General features: G+C 38.0%; 1 protein-coding gene across 1 annotated transcript in view; it reads right to left on the reverse strand.

Moving 5' to 3' along the window:
• Window positions 1–20806, reverse strand: part of SESTD1 (SEC14 and spectrin domain containing 1) — a 46860-nt gene that overhangs the window by 399 nt on the left and 25655 nt on the right. The window contains exons 8-16 of the mRNA XM_075710880.1: window positions 18963–19174; window positions 15114–15236; window positions 10450–10644; window positions 9683–9797; window positions 8428–8587; window positions 5670–5751; window positions 5231–5353; window positions 3786–3977; window positions 1642–1763 (exon numbers count right to left, since the gene is read on the reverse strand). Of these exons, the coding sequence (XP_075566995.1) occupies window positions 1642–1763; window positions 3786–3977; window positions 5231–5353; window positions 5670–5751; window positions 8428–8587; window positions 9683–9797; window positions 10450–10644; window positions 15114–15236; window positions 18963–19174 (1324 nt within the window). The remainder of the gene's footprint in view (window positions 1–1641; window positions 1764–3785; window positions 3978–5230; window positions 5354–5669; window positions 5752–8427; window positions 8588–9682; window positions 9798–10449; window positions 10645–15113; window positions 15237–18962; window positions 19175–20806) is intronic.

Genomic DNA, 20806 nt, shown 5'->3' on the forward strand with positions numbered 1-20806 from the left:
TTCCTAACACTGTTTTTTACTGCCATTCTCTGGCTACCCCCAGGTCAGTCTGGCAGTTTTGAGTACTATGACAATCAAGGAAATCTGTCCACACATGAATTCTGAGACTATACAATTGCTGCATTATTGAAGGACTCTGTGTATGTGAAGTCAGCCACATGCTGTCAAACTATGTCATCTATCTCTTATACTGAAAAGAACACATAAGTGGATTTCTCCCATTCAAATACAACAAAAGAACAGCTGAAATGTGAGGGAAACCACTAACCAAGCTGTCAGCAAAAGGAGGATTTGAACAGAATATACATTTCAGAAGAACAGGTATCAAATCTAATTACAAAGCACAGACATTGAAGACTTTGGAAATGGTGGTAGGACAAAGGACTTTGGACAGAATTGGGAGACATGCATAAGTGGACAGAAAAGTTATTTCATGCAGGAGTGGACTAGAGAAGGGGGACACACAGAACTGCTGAAATGCCAGGAGGGGTCAGAAATAATGTTCAGGATTCAGTCAGTCAGCCTAAGATACAGCTGTAGATATACCTATAGCTACAGGAGCACTGTGCTGGGACTCAAACCTCGAAGTGTGGCAAGCATCTTCTTTTATAGGGAGCTTTCCTGGGTCCTAATGTTTGTTTTTACTTTAATAGTCTATCTAAAATTTACATCAGTTTTAAGAATAAATAACAGCTGTTACTTTTACCAGGTCACTAAAATCTGCTATACAAAAGTTATACCAAAATATTTCAAACAACATAACACATTCTTGGGGTTTTGTTTTGCCTTCCCCTCCCCCCCCCCCCCCATAAAATCCTTCACTATTTTCAAATACACTACTGAAAGGGCAGTAAAAATTACTACTAGTTCATGCCTGGGTCAATCTTCATAGGTAGCACTCCTTACTGAAGGATACAATACTGTATAGGGAGCACAGTATTTTGGAAACAAGATGACAGGAAATTAATTTTCATCACCAGCTTCCTGTAACTGTATTTTTCAGACTGACTTCAGGTAACCCATAATGCAGTTGCCCGATATCATCTCGTAAGGTTTCAGCCTCTAATTCAAAATATTAACTACAAGCTCAGCATCACAATGGACAAGTGTATTTTACTGAACAGAGAACTGAGTTTTATTACAGCTGAGGTTCCAAATTCAATTTGCTTTTGTAGCTCAAGACAGCCACCAATTTTAAATTAGTATGAATAGTTCACAAGGGAAGTACTGTTTTATTTGCTGAATAAATCAAATGTAAATTTATACCCTCAATGTACTGGCTTAAGACTTCAGATAGAATTGTGAATTAATCAAAATGCTATGATTCAAATCCGATCTCTTTTTTCAGGGAGAAGAGACTGGGACTGGTCATTCTTCTGTTACTTCTACGTACTTTGCTGGTGTAAAGACTACATAAATCTAATAATTACTGAGTGAAAAAGTGGGCAAGTTGTCTTTGGAAAGTTTGAAATTGGACCTGCCTGCTTTCTGTGAAAAGATGGGAAAGAATTTTTAATAACTATTAGTGCACTGCCTTTTTAATTTCAGCAATAAGCATTCAGGATTCTTCTGCATACGAGACTATTATGAAACTTTACCAAAAGCATATACAGTAGGCATTAGGAAAACCAATTTGCATACCCATCGGGATAAACTACAGGCACTGTTAGTCTGTCCAACAGCGATTTCCCAACTGCTTCAATTTCATCAAATTGCTCCATTTCATTAAAAGCTTCAGGCTGCTCTGGACATTCTTGCAAAATCTGTTAAAAAAAAAGGAAACGCAGAATAAAGTAGACGAGGGATTAGCATGTAGTTTTTTAAGTGCCATTAACTGGCAGAGTGAATGCTCTTTCAGCATCTTCACTGCAACATTTATATGAAATCAATTGAAACATTCCTATAATTCAAGAAAGGAAAATATTGATTAAGCTACATTCTTCTCAGTTCAGGGCTATCATTAAAACCAGAACGTTTTACATTACTTCTAAGAGGGAACAAAAAAGAAAAAATAGTCTTGCCAGACAATATTCCAGACACAAATATAAAATCCATAAATATAGCACCCTGCATCAAGACAGTCATACAAAATGGAAGAAACCATTATCCCTCTGTATTCAGTGTTGGCGTGGCCTCACCTTGAATACTGTGTACAGTTCTGGGCCTCACAATTTAAGGATATGAAGGTCCTTAAATGTGTCCAGAGGAGGTCAGCAAAGCTGGTGAAAGGGCTGGAAGGCATGTGCTATGAGGAGTGGCTGAGGACTTTGGGCTTGTCTAGTTTGGAGAAAAGGCTGAGGGTCAACCTCATTGTGCTCTACAGCTTCCTAAGGAGGGGGAGTGATAGGACGCATAGGAACGATTCAAAGCTCTGTCAGGGGAGGTTTAGATTAGATATTAGGAAGCATTTATTTACTGAGAGGGTGATCAAACACTGGAACAGGCTAGTGCTAGAAGAATTATGTTTTTGAACAAGAGCATTACTTGTTGTAGTATATATCAGCTATCCAGTTACTCTTTTTAAACTTACGATTGCCTAAAAACATCGCAATTAACTGCTGCAATAATGAAAGAATGCTCATAGTACGGACTGAGACAACCCTTTTAAGAGTTTATGAACCACTGAATTCCAATTTGGTATCAGGTAAAACTTTTTTCAGCCATCTCTGGCAGCACAGATGATATCCTTCTGCTTTTGTGAACCTCCAGCAACTCTCAATGCCTACAAATTCAAAGTATCTTCCGTTAATACAAACAAGAAATGAATAAAAGCATGGAGCACATGAATCAACTTTGCATCCATGCTCTTCCTCAATGACAGAATTAATTTGTTTTCCTTTACCATGTGCAAGGGTGGCATTTTTTGCAGTTATATGCAATTTTATTGTCAATATTAGAGATACATAGTCTAAATTGCTTTTCTAAAATGTGTCACTTCACAGAAAGAATGGTTCCTGGACAAAAAGGCCCTACCTCTCATGATCTGCATTAACTGACATTGTCTCAAATTCAGGCATTTGAAAACTCAACATTCCCCTGCTTCAGCAAGCTGTTACTGAACAGCAGCTATCCCTCGTAACATAGATGCTGATTGCTCATCCTCCTCTGTGGCTTCTAGCATCACCCAATTGGCACAGTGGTGAGACACTTTGTTACAAGAGTTTGAAAACCATACCAAAGCAGAGGGGTGTTTTGAAGAAAGCATGTCCAAAACCCTCCAAGTGCAAAATACAACATGCAGCAACACAGCATGCATGGAAACTAAACTGGTGACAGTTTCATTCATTTACGCAGTTTGTGAGAATAGTGTCACATTCAAAATGCACACAGCTTAAAAGGCAATACTGCTTTTAACTCTCCAAAGATCTTAAATGACCCCATAGCTTTGTATTATACCTTGCACAAAAAACACAAATCAAGAAGTGTTCCTTGCCTTTAAGATTTACAGTCCAAAACACACAAAGAAATGCTTTACTATCAACATCAGAGTTCCCCTCTGAAGAGTTAAAAAAAATTCTTCCCAGCCCCAACTCAATGCACCTGAACTTCAGGGCTGTTCTCCTTTTGTTAAGCAGGCCCTATACTAATATAGGTATGCGAGAAATAATTGCATTAAGTATCAAAATTAACAATTAGAAAGATATGCTTAAATTATTTTCTGCCTTTTTTTTTTTAAATATTTAGAAAGGAAAAAATACACACGGAAAAATACATACAATTTTTCTTACATTTTGTTTGCTTAAATGCTGATAAGAATTTTTTCTTCTTAAAAACACAACACTCACCTTTTCAGCACTTGAATGAAATGCAACAGCTGTTTCCAGCCGGTGCACTCTTTCTTCAGAAGTTACTGTAAACTGTTTCCACACTCTGTTCAGTCTTGGAAGCGTGTCCCCTGAGGACCTTGAAGTGCATCGCAGGGACTGGCACAGGACAACAGTTGCCTGCAGTAACTGTCTCCCATAATCATATGTACTCTAAAAGTTGGAGGGGATGGGAAAGAAAGTACATGTAAAAACTCTGCATTTAACTTAGGAGCTAATTAGCATCTTAAAACAACAGCAGACAAGTTTATGAAACCCCCTCACTTTAGGTCCACAAAGGATATTGAACTAATCTGGTCTACTAGAAAACGCTGCTGAAGGAGGAATAAAATTGTAATGACCAAACAGTGGTTTTGCTCTTTAAAAAAAAATTTAAAAAAAATAAGCCTGTTGTCTAGTATTCACACCAGCAAAGGAACAGAGCTTCCTGAAAATACCAAATAGCTGCTTGGATCCTACATGGAATACTTGATACCTACTGACAAGATGACTGTCTCACTGACTTCACTGTCACCATGTTTGTGGTCGCCCGGTATCCAGGTGCATTGTGGCACATAATTTTAACAGCAAGCTACCCTCCTGTCATTGTCAGTTCTAATTCATCAAAAGAGAAAATCAGTTCCAGTGTAACAGGTGCAATTTGAAAATACCACATCTGTTAATTGGCAAGTTTGAATTAGACATTCCTAAAAGCAGTATACATCTGAAAAAGCACCTGAAAAAGGCCCAGCTTGTACACTTTCTATTCTTAATTCAAATTTTTTCACAGGTACGTGGCATCTGTTTGCATATTCAAGATTAGCAAACAGGTGTGCAAACATGCCCTATGGCTTCAGTGAATTTCAGCAGACGCTTGTACAGCAGGATTCATTAGTTGGCTGCTACAGTCAGGAATTAAAGCTGTCAGTTCTGTTCAGCCACTAACTCTGATAGTGCCAAAACTCCTTGTACAAGCAGGACCATCATACACCAACAATCAACTCTTATCTGGAAAACCAACAGAAAGACAGGCTCTGTTTCATGAAGTACAGCACAAAATAGACTGAAACCAAGTGGCTCATCCATATTTCAGTATTTTGATTGCAGTCCTTCAAAAGTCTGTTTGAAATATATGCCTTTTGAAGAAAGCCAATGTGAACTTTATGTTTTTGTGGTTTGCATTGCCTATGTGAAGCAGAATAAAATAAGGTAGTAAACTGCAGTGTTGCTATTGTTGATGCAACTTCAAAATCTCATTAGGCTCATCACCGATTCCAGCAATCACAATTTCTTCATTCAAGCATTGAAGCAAACCATTAAGAATAGTAACAGCTGTTCCTCGATTGTCCATACATGTACCAATTCTATTTAGAAGATCTTCTGAAACTGTACAAAACCCATATTGCTAAAAAAGTAATTCATTTCACCTGTGCAACATCAACAAATTTTCGATGTTTCTCCAGTAAAACTTTTGTTTCTTGAGCATCATCTCCCAATCGGATGTGTGTCTTCAGCAGAGCATCCAACAGTTCGCTTAACCATTCTACTGCCTTAAAACCAGAAGTTAAAAGAATAAAAACTAGTAAATTAAAAAGAAATTAATCCAGAAGGCTGAAGTAACTTCAGTCATAGCATGTACTTTTGATGTGGAAAAAAGTTAAGAGATATCAAACTGATAGATCATGCATGCAGTCACCAAATACACTATTTTCAGTCATTGCTATATCCTTTTTCACTGTACAAGTTCACTAAACAAAACTACATTTGAAAGTGACAAAAATAATACTGTACAACTATCAATCCCCATAAGATTAGCCAGTGGACTACAAAGACCAGAACGATGAAATTCTATGGACATTTCCATACCTGAGCAGCATCCTCTTCACATTTAAATAACTGTACCATCTGAAGCATCTTCAGGCGCCGCACATCCACCATATCCTCACACCTTAAACAGTAGCACAGACATACTTACCAACACATGCATAGCGGACACAATACGCTCCGAGTTCTACAGCAGTGTTTTCAGTGAGCAACATTAAGATGCAAGTGTTCATTAAAAAGGTGATTAAAGCATTTTTGTGCTGCTAAGCTTGGCCAAAATATGTAATCCCTTGCATAACAATAAGAAACATGCAGTAAATAGAGCTGAGAACTACAACCCACCAAAATCATGATCCTTAAGACTCCCAATGTAGCTACACTATAGATAGTGATACCAGCAGTAGCTACAAGGCCTTCCAGCTGCATTGCAGGTTCCTTACCTTGTTGCACTGGTAAGATTTGGAGGACACACAGAGGTTTAATTGGCTACGACAGACTTTCTCCCGCTCAAGTCTAGGTGAAAGCTGGCTTAAACCTGGCATAATTCTGAATTGTACTGTGAGCTGGTGGCAAAGTTTTCTTGGTGAATAGAATAAGGACTGTTTAAAAGATGTAATACATCTTTCCATTTTTCTTTTTAGCTAACTATAGATGGTAATAATTGAACCCTTATATGATGTCCTTTGTTATAACTTGTCAGGAAGCATTTCAAAATCTAATTCATATAAAAACTAATTCTAATTCTCTTGTTCTGAATTAAGCACCTTTTGCAGTTCTTTCTCTAGTCAGAATAAAAAAAAAAAGTTATTGAAAGTTCTTTTCTTTCCACAGTGAGAGCTAAGCTAGTATATTTAGGAGAATGACCTTTCCACTTCAATTTCAGAGCCTACGAAGTAGACAGGAAGATTCAGACTCCTGTCCAATGGAAATCGAATTACTAATGTCAACAACAGTTAGCACAATAAGTGAATGCAGAAGATGGTATGCCCAAATGTGTTTTTTCAAACTGGTTGCAAACATAAGCACTTCCAAAGAACAGTTCGTTAGTATGCTGTGTTTTGTTACATGTCCTGTAGTGCTGTGATGCTTACAGAAAGGAAATTTGTTGCTCTAATAATGGAGGAAAACAGTTCCAAAAGCATAAACTAAAGCAGCAACATGCCCCTAGAAATAATCATTATGCTACATTTGTATATAAATGAGAAACATTCAACATAACTGGGGGGCGAGGGGGTGGGGTGAAAAAATTGCTTATTAAATGCTATTGAGATAGCAGTTCTTATCATACTTTTTTGTCTCTTGTCCAGGCTGATGAACCTTGTTTAATCATTCATCATTTGGAAGCTGCTTCATATATTTGTCTGAACATTTTATTGACTTTTCGATCCTCTGACTTCCCTCAACTCTATATCCCTTCTGAGACTAGGGACCAGAATTGCGCAACACTTAAAACACAAATGGACTACAAATCTATACAGCAACACAATGACATTTTCCTTTTAGCCTCCTATTCCTTCCTAATAATCTGTAGCATTCTACTTGCTTCTCACAGTATGACTGAACATTAAAGCAATTTTTGCAAAAGTTTTCCAACGTTTATCTTTGAGTTAACAGCTGGTTCAGACTCCATTTCTATGTATAGAAAGCTTTTCCTTCTCCTGTGTGCATTTCTCTTCTCAGTACTGAATTCCAACTGCCATTTTATTGCAGTGACACATGGTCCTCTATAGCTCTTTGCAGTTGGCCCTCTAAACACAAATGCTGCTTAAGTAAATAGGATTCAGAGGACATACTTCAAACAATACCTTCTCTAAGTGTTATCAAAACACATGGTTTCTTACACTAAGGTCCCCTCTAAGTGTTATCAAAACACATGGTTTCTTACACTAAGGTCCCCAAGAAAAGGTGGCAGAATTAATTTCTAAAATGAGCATCTTGATGCTCATTAGACCTTGCTGTTCCCTAGAGGCACCTCTTTGTTCAGCCATTTGCCCTCAAAGTTCAGGCACTTTCTATGGAGAGTACTTTATTGTCTCAGGTGTTCCAGCAGTAATAATGAGCAACATCATTTGATTTTTCTACTCAACAGTGTGAAAGAAAGGCAGTACTAAAGCCAATCCAGTACTATTACATCTAAGAAAAAAAAGCCAATGAAAGGCTTGGAAGAAGAGGATGATGGCAAAATCCATCCTTCTTGCAAATTCAACTCTACCCAGCATTTTTCCCTATGACGACTTCATTCCCCACCCTATCTTCTTCCAAAAGTCACAAAAACCCCCACATTTTGAAAACTGAACTCTGTGCCTCCATTTTATACCCTGTTCCCCTGACACCAGCTCATCTTTCTTCCTATCTTCAGGAGTGAAAATGTCACACTGAAAGGGTAGAGGCTGTGAAAAAGAAGAGGATAGACAAGTCTGTACATAATTAATACATAATTTTAGAGCCATCATCACTATTATAGTCTTAGCATACCTTCCATCTCAACTGCTAACGTAGATAAGATGCCTTTTGCATTCATTCCGTAACTCCATATAAAAGGAATGTATAATTCTTGAGCATTTACAAGTACAGGAAAGCACTCAAATACTCCATTCAGTACCAAAATATAAAAGGTGTTTGGATTTAGGAATATGCTACAACAGGTTAGGTGGGGAAGCTTCTGTCCCATTTAAGTATACCACAAGTAAGTTACAGTTGTACTACATCCCTTAACTGAAGATAAAGCAAAATGGTCTCTTTACAAATATAAACTGACCTATCAGCACATAAAAATCTTAATGCCTAGAACTGTGACTACCTTTGTTTTCTAAGCTGCATATCTTCCATCACTCCTTGGATATGGTCCACATTTTCCTTGTTTTCAATGGTCACATCTTTTCCATAGGCCCAGGATGCCTGATTAGATATCTGATCAAGAAGACTTTGACCTTTCTCACGCAAGCCTTGCAAGCCTAAGTCTAAAGAAGAAAAAAGAAAGAAAAAGTCAATGGTCGCACTTATAAATATTTCCTGCCCTCCACTACCAAAGGAGAGATGTGAAATGCAACAGAATCTGAGATGGAAGGCTAGAAAGTGAAAAGGACATTACTATCTGTCTTCCACTACCCTTTCCAACTTTTAAGTTTGAGTGAACATTGGTCTATATTAACAAAGAGCTACGGCTTTCCTATTTTATGACCTAACAGATAAGAAGGAATAAAAGCTGACAGTGAGTATTAACTTTTCAGCATATAAATAGCTATTTAATGTCTTCCATCCACGCAGTTGCGCAATACCTAAAATATTTATCGCTACTAAGCAGTTGTAGCCTAGGTATTCTTCCCTGGCTGGCAGAAGTTACTAGTTTATAATACATCCGATATGGCCGATACATTTTTCTATACTGAAATACGTCAACCCATAGAATCTGCTGTTACATATATTATTTGGCAGCTCTACTATCCGTTTTCTTAAAGGAATATCTAGCATATGCACCAAACATATTCCAATCATAACTACTTCTACAATATATGGGTTTGCTTCAAAGCTCTTTTTCGTGCAACCTATTGGACTAGATGATCATCATAGGTCCCTTCCAACTGAAGTATTCTATTCTATACGCCTGACAGTGTAACAACTTTAAATGTGCCATTTATTAACATATACATTCAAAGCTACTGCAAATTACTCTGTACAAGCATTCTAAAACTGAGTGGATAAGAATCATCAAAGGGTCAGTTCTGGAGACAAAAAGATCATCTAAGTAGCATATTCCCACAATACTAAGGATGGTTAGTGGTGAAAAACAGTTTGTCTACAGATGAAATGTATGACAATGGTATATAACAAATATATATTACATGTAAAACATTTAAAAGAAAACATTTCCAGGTCATTTTCCCAGATAGAACTACTATGAAGTAGATAGCATAAGCAAGTCAAAGGTAGTTAGGTGGAACACTACTTAGCTAGGAATCAGAAGAGATAGATACTACTTTTTCTGCGGTCTTTTTTTTCCCTGTACACACATTCTAATGAACGCATTATCTGAAATGCAGAAATATTCTGCTTACCAACACTCTTCAATTTCTCTTCCAGCAGTTTTAAAGTTTGTTGAATTGATGCTCCATCTGCTGGTGCTACATCTACACACAACATTCCTAGTAAGCCATCCAATTGCTGAGACAACTGAAATGAAAAACAATATTTATATTGATATTTAAAAAAAAGTGTTGAGCTTCACATGGTTGGGTCTGCAATGTTCTTCTAAATGTTTGGAAATCTGTCATTTTAGAAGTTTCTCTTTGCATCTGTAGGAAATGAAAGTCAAGATGAAAGATAAATGACCGATCTACCTATCAAACTCCAAGAGCATACATCCCTAGATTGGAGGCAGGGAGCCAAGATTTTATTATTTCTTTTTAGACACGTACAGGAAAGTAGTAAATGCCAATTTAAAAAAGAAACCATGAAAAGTACACCAAATTGGAGTTAAATTAAGGCATATGCCTCTAATTTAAAAAACAACCAAAATAACAACAACAAAAAAAACCCCAAAACCCAAGACAGGGGAAGAAACAAAAGCAATGTTTTAACTAGTAACCATTTTATTTCAAATGACATTGAAATGTAAGACATATAAAGCATTTCCCTCCTAAAAAGGGGGAAATCCGTCTTCTCAGTGTTTCAATTATAGTAAATTAAGACTTACTGTATTTTCCAAGTAACATTCTATTTCCCCCCCATCCCCCTAAATTTTTTCCAACATATTCAATGTTTATAATACTAATGCAATAATATATTGACAAATGAGCCTGTGAAAAGTTAAAAAGAAACTTACATCCTGGGCAACACTGTGGAATTCAAGTGCTGCTTGTAATAGATTCTGCCTGAATTCCAGCTGACTGGCCTGCCGGTAACACACATCACTCAGCTGTTGCTGCAGTGCTTTCAATTCCACAAGGTCCTCCTCATCCCCTGCATTTAGAAGAGCTGCTATCTGCTGATTAAGCTCAACATAAACAGCAAACCACTCCTACAGACACAAAAAAATTAAGCATTAAAATAACACACCAAACATAATTCTGTTTCTCTTAAAATGGCATACATCTAACTGCAGACTAATCAATAATCATATAAAAAAAGAACTTACTACAGATTACAGTATAATTACAAAATTTCACACAGGAGGAATAAACATTCCTAATTTCAAATCAACTCAAAAAATGTTTAGTATATTTTAATATATGTACTGTAGTACAAAAAAAGGTGCAGAAAGATGGGAAGATTACAAGGCATCACTACTAGCTCCCAGTGCAAACTCCCACTCAAACTATTTTACTGAACCAAGAGAGGAATTCCACCATTTTTAAACAGATTTGTAATACCTACATGTCTACAGTGCTCTACTGAAACAAATGACCTTTTGCCAAGTGGTAAACTATTACAAAAAAGCTGTTCATAAGACTAAGTGTTACTTTCAGTGACATGATTGAAACCAGCAATAATTTTCTTAAAACATTTAGAAAAAATACTGCTATTGACAAAGTGGAAGTAATCTCCATCTTCTGAATAAAACAGAGTATCCATCTACAGAAGCTTCAAAATTATCCTTGTTTCTTATTTAAGGAAAGCTTTATACTACTCAATTCAAAACGTGTAGATTTGTTTTTCGAATGCTTCAATTACTGAATACATACTTAGCAGTCAGTTATGTTGTCATGGTGGTGTATTTGCAAAAGAAAATAGTTCAAATATTTAACAATTCTGAGAGATTTAAAAATGACTTGATACATTAAGATCACATTCACATCTTGCATGATTGAGATGCCTGTAAAGCAAAACATGTTTGCTCAACAGCTTTTATTTTGGCCTACAGTAAAGTGACCTTCAAATGCCCTATGCATTTCTAATGCTATGGAATAGCACCATCTATTGGCCTAAAATATGTGATTTAATTAGTATTCTCATCATGCTCCGATTAGGATGTTTGCAATTTTTTTAATTATGCCTTCAGCTTTTGCACCATTTATTTACAAAGCATGCAAAACAGAGTATAAATATCCATATTATGAAAATCTTTCTTTTTACCCAAAGCTGCCTCTACCACCTACTCACAGGAAGAAATAGAGTACAAAAAGATGTGAGGAGGGAAAAAGTAATGAAAATGTTAAATTAGTAGTCAGCCCAAAATTTAAGAGCCAAATAAGTCTCTCATCTACCACAAAAGGGGCAACTAAGATGACATAATATGGAAACATCTTCCATTGTCACACATGTACTATACATATATAGGTTTCAAACTCAGTTTACACATCGTAACTCTTGTTATTACCTTTAGACACTGAACATACAAATCAAGCTTATATAGTTGACTTGTCACACTCAAATGTGAGAAATCAAACAAAAAATCTAGATTAATAATTTTTAGGTTTTATTTTTAGCATTAAAATAAGTAAAATAATTGCAGTAATTGATTTTGGTCAAGCTATCAGTAAAATTAAGAGACTGGCAAACCGGATATAAAAAGTGTTTTTCTGATCCTTTCCATACAGGAAAGTTAGGCACAGCTGTATGTAACAGCTCAAAACAATGGAGGAAAGGCCAACATTTGCTCAAAAATAATAGCTGTAGTATATTGGTGATGAATAAAGCAGAAAATAGAATCATAGAATCGTCTAGGTTGGAAAAGACCTTTAAGATCATCCAGTCCAACCATTAACCTACACTACCAAGCCCACCTAAACCAATCAAGGGTAGACTAGACTAAACCATATCCCGAAGTGCCACATCTACCTGTTTTTTGAACACTTCCAGGGATGGTGACTCCACCACCTCTCTGGGCAGCCTGTTCCAATGCTTGACTACTCTTTCCATGAAGAAATTTTTCCTAATTTCCAGCCTAAACCTCCCCTGGCGCAGCTTGAGCCCATTTCCTCTTGTCCTATCGCTAGCTACTTGGGAGAAGAGACCAACACCCACCTCGCTACAACCTCCTTTCAGGTATTTGTAGAGAGCAATAAGGTCTCCCCTCAGCCTCCTCTTCTCTAAGCTAAACAACCCCAGTTCCCTCAGCCGCTCCTCATAAGACCTGTGCCCCAGACCCTTCACCAGCCTTGTTGCCCTTCTCTGAACACGCTCCAGCACCTCAATGTCTTTCTTGTAGTGAGGGGCCCAAAACTGGACACAGTATTCCAGGTGCGGCCTCACCAGCGCCGAGTACAGGGGGACAATTACCTCCCTGCTCCTGCTGGCCACACTATTCCTGATACAAGCCAGGACGCTGTTGGCCTTCTTGGCCACCTGGGCACACTGCTGGCTCATGTTCAGCCGGCTATCTACCAACACCCCCAGATCCTTATCGGCCAGGCAGCTTTCCAGCCACTCCTCCCCAAGCCTGTAGCGTTGCATGGGGTTGTTGTGACCCAAGTGCAGGACCCGGCACTTGGCCTTGCTGAACCTCATACAATTGGCCACGGCCCATCGATCCAGCCTGTCCAGGTCCCTCTGCAGGGCCATCCTACCCTCCAGCAGATCGACACTCCCACCCAATTTGGTGTCGTCTGCAAACTTACTGAGGGCACACTCGATCCCCTCATCCAGATCATTGATAAAGATATTGAACAAGACTGGCCCTAAAACAGAGCCCTGGGGAACACCGCTCGTGACCGGCTGCCAACTGGACTTAACACCATTTACCACAACTCTCTGGGCTCGGCCACCCAACCAGTTCTTTACCCAGCGAAGAGTATGCCTGTCCAAGCCGTGAGCTGCCAGCTTCCCGAGGAGGATAAATGAAAACTAACCCCCCCAAAAACAACACGAAAACCCCTAAAAAAACAAACACCCACCTCACTACAACCTCCTTCCAGGTAGTTGTAGAGAGCAATAAGGTCTCCCCTCAGCCTCCTCTTCTCTAAGCTAAACAATCCCAGTTCCCTCAGCCGCTCCTCATAAGACCTGTGCCCCAGACCCTTCGCCAGCCTTGTTGCCCTTTTCTGAACACCCTCCAGCACCTCAATGACTTTCGTGTATGGAGGGGCCCAAAACTGGACACAGTATTCCAGGTGTGGCCTCACCAGCGCCGAGTACAGGGGGACAATTACCTCCCTGCTCCTGCTGGCCACACTATTCCTGAGACAAGCCAGGATGCTGTTGGCCTTCTTGGCTGCCTGGGCACACTGCTGGCTCATGTTCAGCCGGCTGTCGACCAACACCCCCAGATCCTTTTCAGCCAGGCAGCTTTCCAGCCACTCCTCCCCAAGCCTGTAGCGCTGCATGGGGTTGTTGTGACCGAAGTGCAGGACCCAGCACTTGGCCTTATTAAACCTCATACAGTTGGCCTCGGCCCGTCGGTCCAGCCTGTCCAGGTCCCTCTGCAGGGCCATCCTGCCCTCCAGCAGATCGACACTCCCACCCAGTTTGGTGTCATCTGCAAACTTACTGAGGGTGCACTCAATCCCCTCCAGATTGTTGATAAAGATATTAAACAAGGCTGGCCCCTGTAAAACAGAGCCCTGGGGGACACTGCTCATGACCGGCTGCCAACTGGACTTCACGCCATTCACCACAACTCTCTGGGCTCAGCCACCCAACCAGTTTTTTACCCAGTGAAGACTACGCCCATCCAAGCCATGAGCTGCCAGCTTCCCAAGGAGAATATTATGGGAGACAGTGTCAAAAGCTTTGCTAAAGTCCAGGTAGATGACGTCCACAGCCTTTCCATCATCTACCAGGCAGGTCACCAGGTCATAAAAGCAGATCAGCTTGGTCAAGCAGGACCTGCCTTTCATAAACCTGTGCTGGCTGGGCCTGATCCCCTGGTTGACCTGCACTTGCCTGTTGAGATGTAGTCAATAGAACCAGTGTAGTCCAGAGCACAGCATTTCTCGCACTAAAGGTTTAGGTTGGGATTTTTTTTCCTAAATTAGGTCAGAAAAATTATAACCCAGTGACTATATTCTTTGCCATGACTGTAAAGTGGACAGAATTGTCAATGAAGCCTTAAGAAGGCTTCAAAATTAGAAGCCAAGGCATCAAGTCATTACAGTTACAAAACAGTCTCTTCAAGATTTCGTTATGAACATAAACTATATCTTAAGTCTTGATCAATGAAAGTGTTAAGCCAGTTTCAGCTACTCGTAAATGTAGTTTAATAAAGACAAAAATATTAACTCATCCACCAGAGAAGTACAGGACTTCTCAGCCATTTTGGCAGGGAGGGAAAAGGAAGTTTAATTAACATGAAAATTTAAGAACTGCTGTAACGTAATAAAACCAAGAAAAATCATAGATATAAATCAGTATTTTTCTACACTGAAAAACAAAATAAATAACATGTAACATATAATGACCATATTAAATTCTTAAACTGCTCAGGTACTTTCCTCTGTAACCCATAATGCACTATGCAAAATTCCTAGATACTCTAACCAAAACACATTGTTCATAACTGCATGTACTTAGAATTATTTTACTACTTGAAAAGAGTATGGGAAGCCTCACACTGTGCTGACTCTCAATCTCTTCATGTTTCTGTTGCAAAGCTTGTGAAGCTCTAATTGAATCACCTATTCCCCACTGGGTTCTTAGCTGTTCTGATCCAGGTCCTTCAAGCCAATTGACAACCTGTCGATAAGATAAAGATGACAAAAATGAAGTAGCAAATCAATTACACAAAAACTGATAATAAAAAGAATTATGTAACATAAGCAGAAAAATTTCAAAGTAAGTACACATTTACGAAAAATAAAATCTTTTTAGGATCTGTAGAAGTCTTGTTGAGTCCATTCACATCTTCAAAAGCTTTAAGTAGAAACTACTTTTCATTAACCTTAGCCTGTCAGCTCCATGAAAGCAAGTGGCAGCTAGAAAAAGATTTGTCACATACCTACTTGTCATTTCATATCTCTGTCAATAAAAAGAGCTTAAACCACAATTTTCTTGATAATGGACCTCAGGTCTAAACAAGAATTTTTGTTGCCTAAGTGAATTACAATGTACAGCTGTATTCAACCTCACACCTGAGAGTTTTCTCCTTATTTTGTTGAATATATTAACACTGAAGTACAGGATACATACTTATTCCAAAATTAAATTTACACAACAATTTAGTATTTTACATATTTATGTCTTTTCAACTTGCTCTATTGAAATAACAGAAGCCTCTTACAGTACCTTAATGGCCACATCTCATGGATCTGCCTTTGCAGAAATCTTTGCAGGGTCATGGCAATACAGTTTTGGACTACAGTATTGCATTTCTTTTATTATGATTTTGAAACAACTTCATTTGATGTTAATATTATTCAAACCAAAGCAGAGTATCTCAAATTTTGGTTTTCTTACACATATTGGAATTATTAGATGATATCTATGGCAAAATTTTATGATAAATTTTTTAACATCTAGAAAACAGAGACAGGCCTGATGAAACCTAGTGCAAAGTCACTTGCTACTGGAGTCCTGAAGTAAGGAAATGCAGGAATACCCCCACATTCTGAACCTTAATGAAAAAGCACAGGAAGCCAGCTTCCTCTGTTTAACGTGACTTTTGTTTAAACAAAGGTGACAGAACAGCTTCACACAGTTTTTCAGGAAATATAACACAATACACAGTGTAACACCATAACTGTGAAGACAAATGAAAAAGGGACTAATTGGACCATTTTCTTAGTGCTACTAGGCTACCTTGCAACAGTAATAATGACCATCACCATTATAGAAGGTCACTCAGTTCACCCCATCTTTCAGTCATCATGTCTGTGTCTTCCCACCCCCTCTTTTCACCCTCCCACCATAAGCAGCACTGTTTCAGAGCATATATTAGTTGGTTCAAAGGCATCCTGGTTCTTCCTTACTTTTATCATTTCTAGGGCAAATTAAGACTCTACAGTTCTAGGTTCTTTTTGTTTAAAGAGGAACTTCCTATTGTGCTCAGCACCTCTGCACAGCTGTGTCTGGTTAAATACAGAATGGACCTAGAAGTGAAGGCACCCAGATGTCCCCCTAACCTCAGTGTGGCCTGGAAAACTCACATATGGAAATGACAGTTCTCATGCAAGAAGACTACTGCTTAGCAGTGCCCTCTCTGACCACGACCACCTCCCCATTACAAGTTTCCAGCAACTACTGCATTGCCTCTGAGACTGCTTAGCTTAGCACATGGCCTTTCTTGTGTGGCAGATACTTGACCTGAGGAGAGCAGAGTCACAAGGGGACCTGGAGAAAGAAGCAATGCTATTTTCATAAAATGTATTTTTAAATGGTTAATGACTAGACTACTGCAAGGCCTAGCATTAATTTTTGTGAATTAAGATTAGAAAAATAGTAATTAACACCTCTGCCTAAAGGAGGGACAAAGCTAGAATTTATCAGAACATACAGAGTTGCTCATCAGCAGTCTGTTTAGTAGAACTGCTCGTCAGAAAACATCTGGAAATCATTGCCATCTTTACACTGCAGAATGAAAGACAAAGGAAAGGGAAACAAAACTATGAAACAGAATGAAGAGTGGTGGTTAAAAGGGGAGGGTAGGATATTGAAGGCATAAGCAAAGAGAGATGGTTATGGATAAGAGGGCTTTGAGACAGCAGAAAGAACCAAACAGTTCACAGTAAGCAGAAGCAGCAAACAGTGAAGATGAAACAGGAACACAAAAGCAAGCCAGGAGTGGTTAGCCATATAAGCTATACAAAGAATGAAATAGGAATTTAGTTGTAATGAAAACCAAGAGGAAATCGAAATACTGAAAAAGTTTTTTTAAAAAAAATCAGCAACACAAGGGGGAATCTTTCTATGTACACACTCATTCCAACTGACAATACTGCAAGCATGTTTTACTGCAACTTCTGTTTGTTTTGGCAAAATAAATTCCATGGCACTTGACCTGTATCAGTTTCCTCCAGTCCATTGTTATCTTCTTACTGTTCTCTGTTAGCCTAATTTTCTCCCGTAAACCAAAAGAAAACTAAATAAATTTCTAGATTTAGTAAGTTTTTCCCATACATTTGTATGCCATTTAGAGAGCTTTTAAATGCACTTTATAAAGCTGATTGATTAGCTTGGTAAAACAGGGAAACACATTTTTCCTGTGTACTGAGACTCAGTTCACTTACTATGCAGCATCCATAGTGTAGACGGAGCAAACGAAAAACTATTTCTAATACAAATATTGCAAAATGAGGCTGATGCCCCAGTAAACAAGTCTATTTAAATGCATTAACAATGTCAGTTTGCCAAAGTACGTTATAAATTTCATTTCAATCAGCACATCTTGTTCAACCACTGTAACTTTAACACAAGAAAAAAAACATCACCTGATTATACCCCACAGCCATACTAATATGTTCTATATAGTACTATTTTCATCTATTACATGTTTTTATTATTTCTAGCTCAAAATATCAAAAGATGACATTTACTTTTTCTATATTTTTACAACAACCTGAATGACTACATAAGGGAAAATTATTTCTTCAGTAGATTTATATTTTCACTGCTAGAAAGAACAAGACTGATTAGCTTTCATCTTTACTCATACCTGGAACACCATGAAGTGCAAGTACTTGACTTGCACTCCTCATGCATTAGAAATGTCAATGTTGGAAGGTTAAAAGCAATATCCATTCTATTTAATGCATATTCAAACTAAACAAGAAGCTTAAAAACATGTAAGTCTAACTTCAAGTAATAAACACAAGAGGAATAAATTAATTCCGTTTCCTTGATTTTCTCTGCTGAGACTGTGCTGAGAAAATGTTGAAAGTACTAATTACATGCCTGTTTCCAAAGGACCAAACCAATTCATTATGACCTTTAACACACGATTGATTAGGAAGATTTGTATTCATTCTGGTCAGCATAGCCTTGAAATACAGGGAGTTTAATCACTTTCCTTTCTTTGTCTAATGGTGTTCAGTAATAAATAATGGCTTATCTTCATTTAAGTAACAGGAACTTAAAACAACATGGGCAGGGGAAGTTTTCCAACTCTCAAGCAAAATTACAGTCAAATGTGTCTCATTTGTGAATGTTCCTCTCTGGAACAGGTCAAGCATTTGACCCTCCAACAATGTAGAGGTACACTGCCACGGTACACAACAAAGGGACAATGTGAAGGTTCTTCAGCATGATGGCAAAAGAGCATGTTTCTAATCACCTCCACTTATCAGAATAGCCTTTGGAAAGTCATTGTGGTAGCCACTATGTAAAACAGCAAGTGAAACCAGCAGTTTGAGGAGTGAAAGGAAGCATGAAGCTCTCACCTCTGGTTCTAAGTTTTGCAGGAAACACAGTATGGGACTTGAGCTCAAACCTCTGCCTCACAGTACTCAAGAACAACTCCAAGCTTACCTGCATTACCTTCTGCTGAATCTCCTCTAGTTGTGTGCGCTTGCTACGTTGTCTGCAAACTTCCTGGTAGCGGGTATATTGCTCTCTGAGTGAGTCTAGCAGCTTCATGACCTGTGGCTGAGCAAGTAATTCATCATCCATCGGAGACCAAGATACCCCTCCATCTGAACCATTGAATCGACGTTGTTGTAACTCAGATAGTAACTCATGACCTTTAAGAATACATATAATGATATGGTTAATTTAGATTCATAAAACAAGCACAAAAGTTATTAGTAATCATGCCCACTTTTAGACCATCTGGTGGTACATTTTTGCAGCTAATGATCTTTCAGGAATTGGGCACATTTAATAATACCATTTCATGCAGAGCACTGGCCACAGTTTGTGAGGTTGTATCAGTCATAAAATAGGGTACAAATCGTGTGGTATATTTTAGATATCTAAAAGAGATACCGTGACTTTAGCATTACGTTAATCAATACTACTGTCAATATGAAGGAAACAACTGCAAAGCACAATCTGGAGTCCAAAACAACTATAAGTATTCTGGTTTACTTCAAAATACTGTGCAGAATCCAAAGTATTTCTCTCAAACAATTCATATTCTTAGATTAAATGAATGATCTAGAAGTACTAACACACTGAGCATATAATTTCTCTGTTATCTTCCAGGATTTTTATAACGTACAAAACTTTCACAGAAAGTGTGGAGCCGAATACTAAGTATTTTGATCAACAATTTTTTCTCACTTTTCTCACCTTTTCCTTTGTGCTCTTTACACTCTAGGGAGTCTGTACCCTGGTGTGGTGATAAAGACTTTCATATATGCAAAAATAGTATGTTTTGACTATTTAATCCTCTGTTTAAGCTGTCTGAAGAATGTTATTAAGTTGTGGTAAAGCTTCCAGGACGTAAACACCATACTACCAGTAAATTCAGATCATCAGTTTGTTCCCCAAAAGCTCAAAGAACAAGTTAGTGAATAAAACAGTGTTTGGTCACTAAAGAAATGTTGGTATAAAAGTGAAAATCTGCCAATTCCACATCATCAGTTCTGCAGGTCTTAAAATGGTAACATGATGGTTCACTAAAAGAAAAAAATAACACTAGAATAGAAATTGTGATACCTCAAGGAAAATGCAGAAAAATAGATTCTAAATTCAGCTGGTATTATCTAGACAATCAAAATGCCCAGGGCTTTGGAGATTGCAGCAACCAACTTTAAGTTATTCAGCGTATATTACTGCAAAATGAGTATGTCTTAAGAATTCAAATACATTTTGCCATACTATGGAAATAAACATTTGGATTTCATCTTTTATAATACTACACAGATAGGCACAGATAGCTGCAGGGCAAACAGACTTAAACGCTTTTACAAGCCATAGTTCTACTGGGATAATTTTGAATTTTTATTGTATTGTTTCAGCAGTAAATAATTACCATTTTCAAGGTAAAAACTTTTTCTTTTTAACTAGATTCTTATCAAATTCTAAGAACTAAACTTTATATGTGGATTTGGAGCTTGTAAAAGCAGCATTACATGTAACTATGGAAGACATAAGCCTTTTATCTAAAGCCTCAGTTTGTTCATATTTATGCTTAAGAGATAGGAAAGTTTACTTGGGGAGAGTTTAATTTTTTATTCTCAGACTTTCAATACAGTGAATCTAACAAAAAGAAAGGTTGCCTCTTAGGAATTCCCATGATTTAATGAAAGTTATTAAACTTCACAGCTCAAAAAAAATTCATTATGCCATAATTAAGAAAACCGAGAATGCATGTAAACTAACATTCTTGGGAGCCATCTACTTACACAAAATTGAAGTGTTGTTTTGTC

This window comes from Pelecanus crispus, chromosome 5 (assembly GCF_030463565.1).
Source record: "Pelecanus crispus isolate bPelCri1 chromosome 5, bPelCri1.pri, whole genome shotgun sequence".
Classification (NCBI taxonomy): domain Eukaryota; kingdom Metazoa; phylum Chordata; class Aves; order Pelecaniformes; family Pelecanidae; genus Pelecanus; species Pelecanus crispus.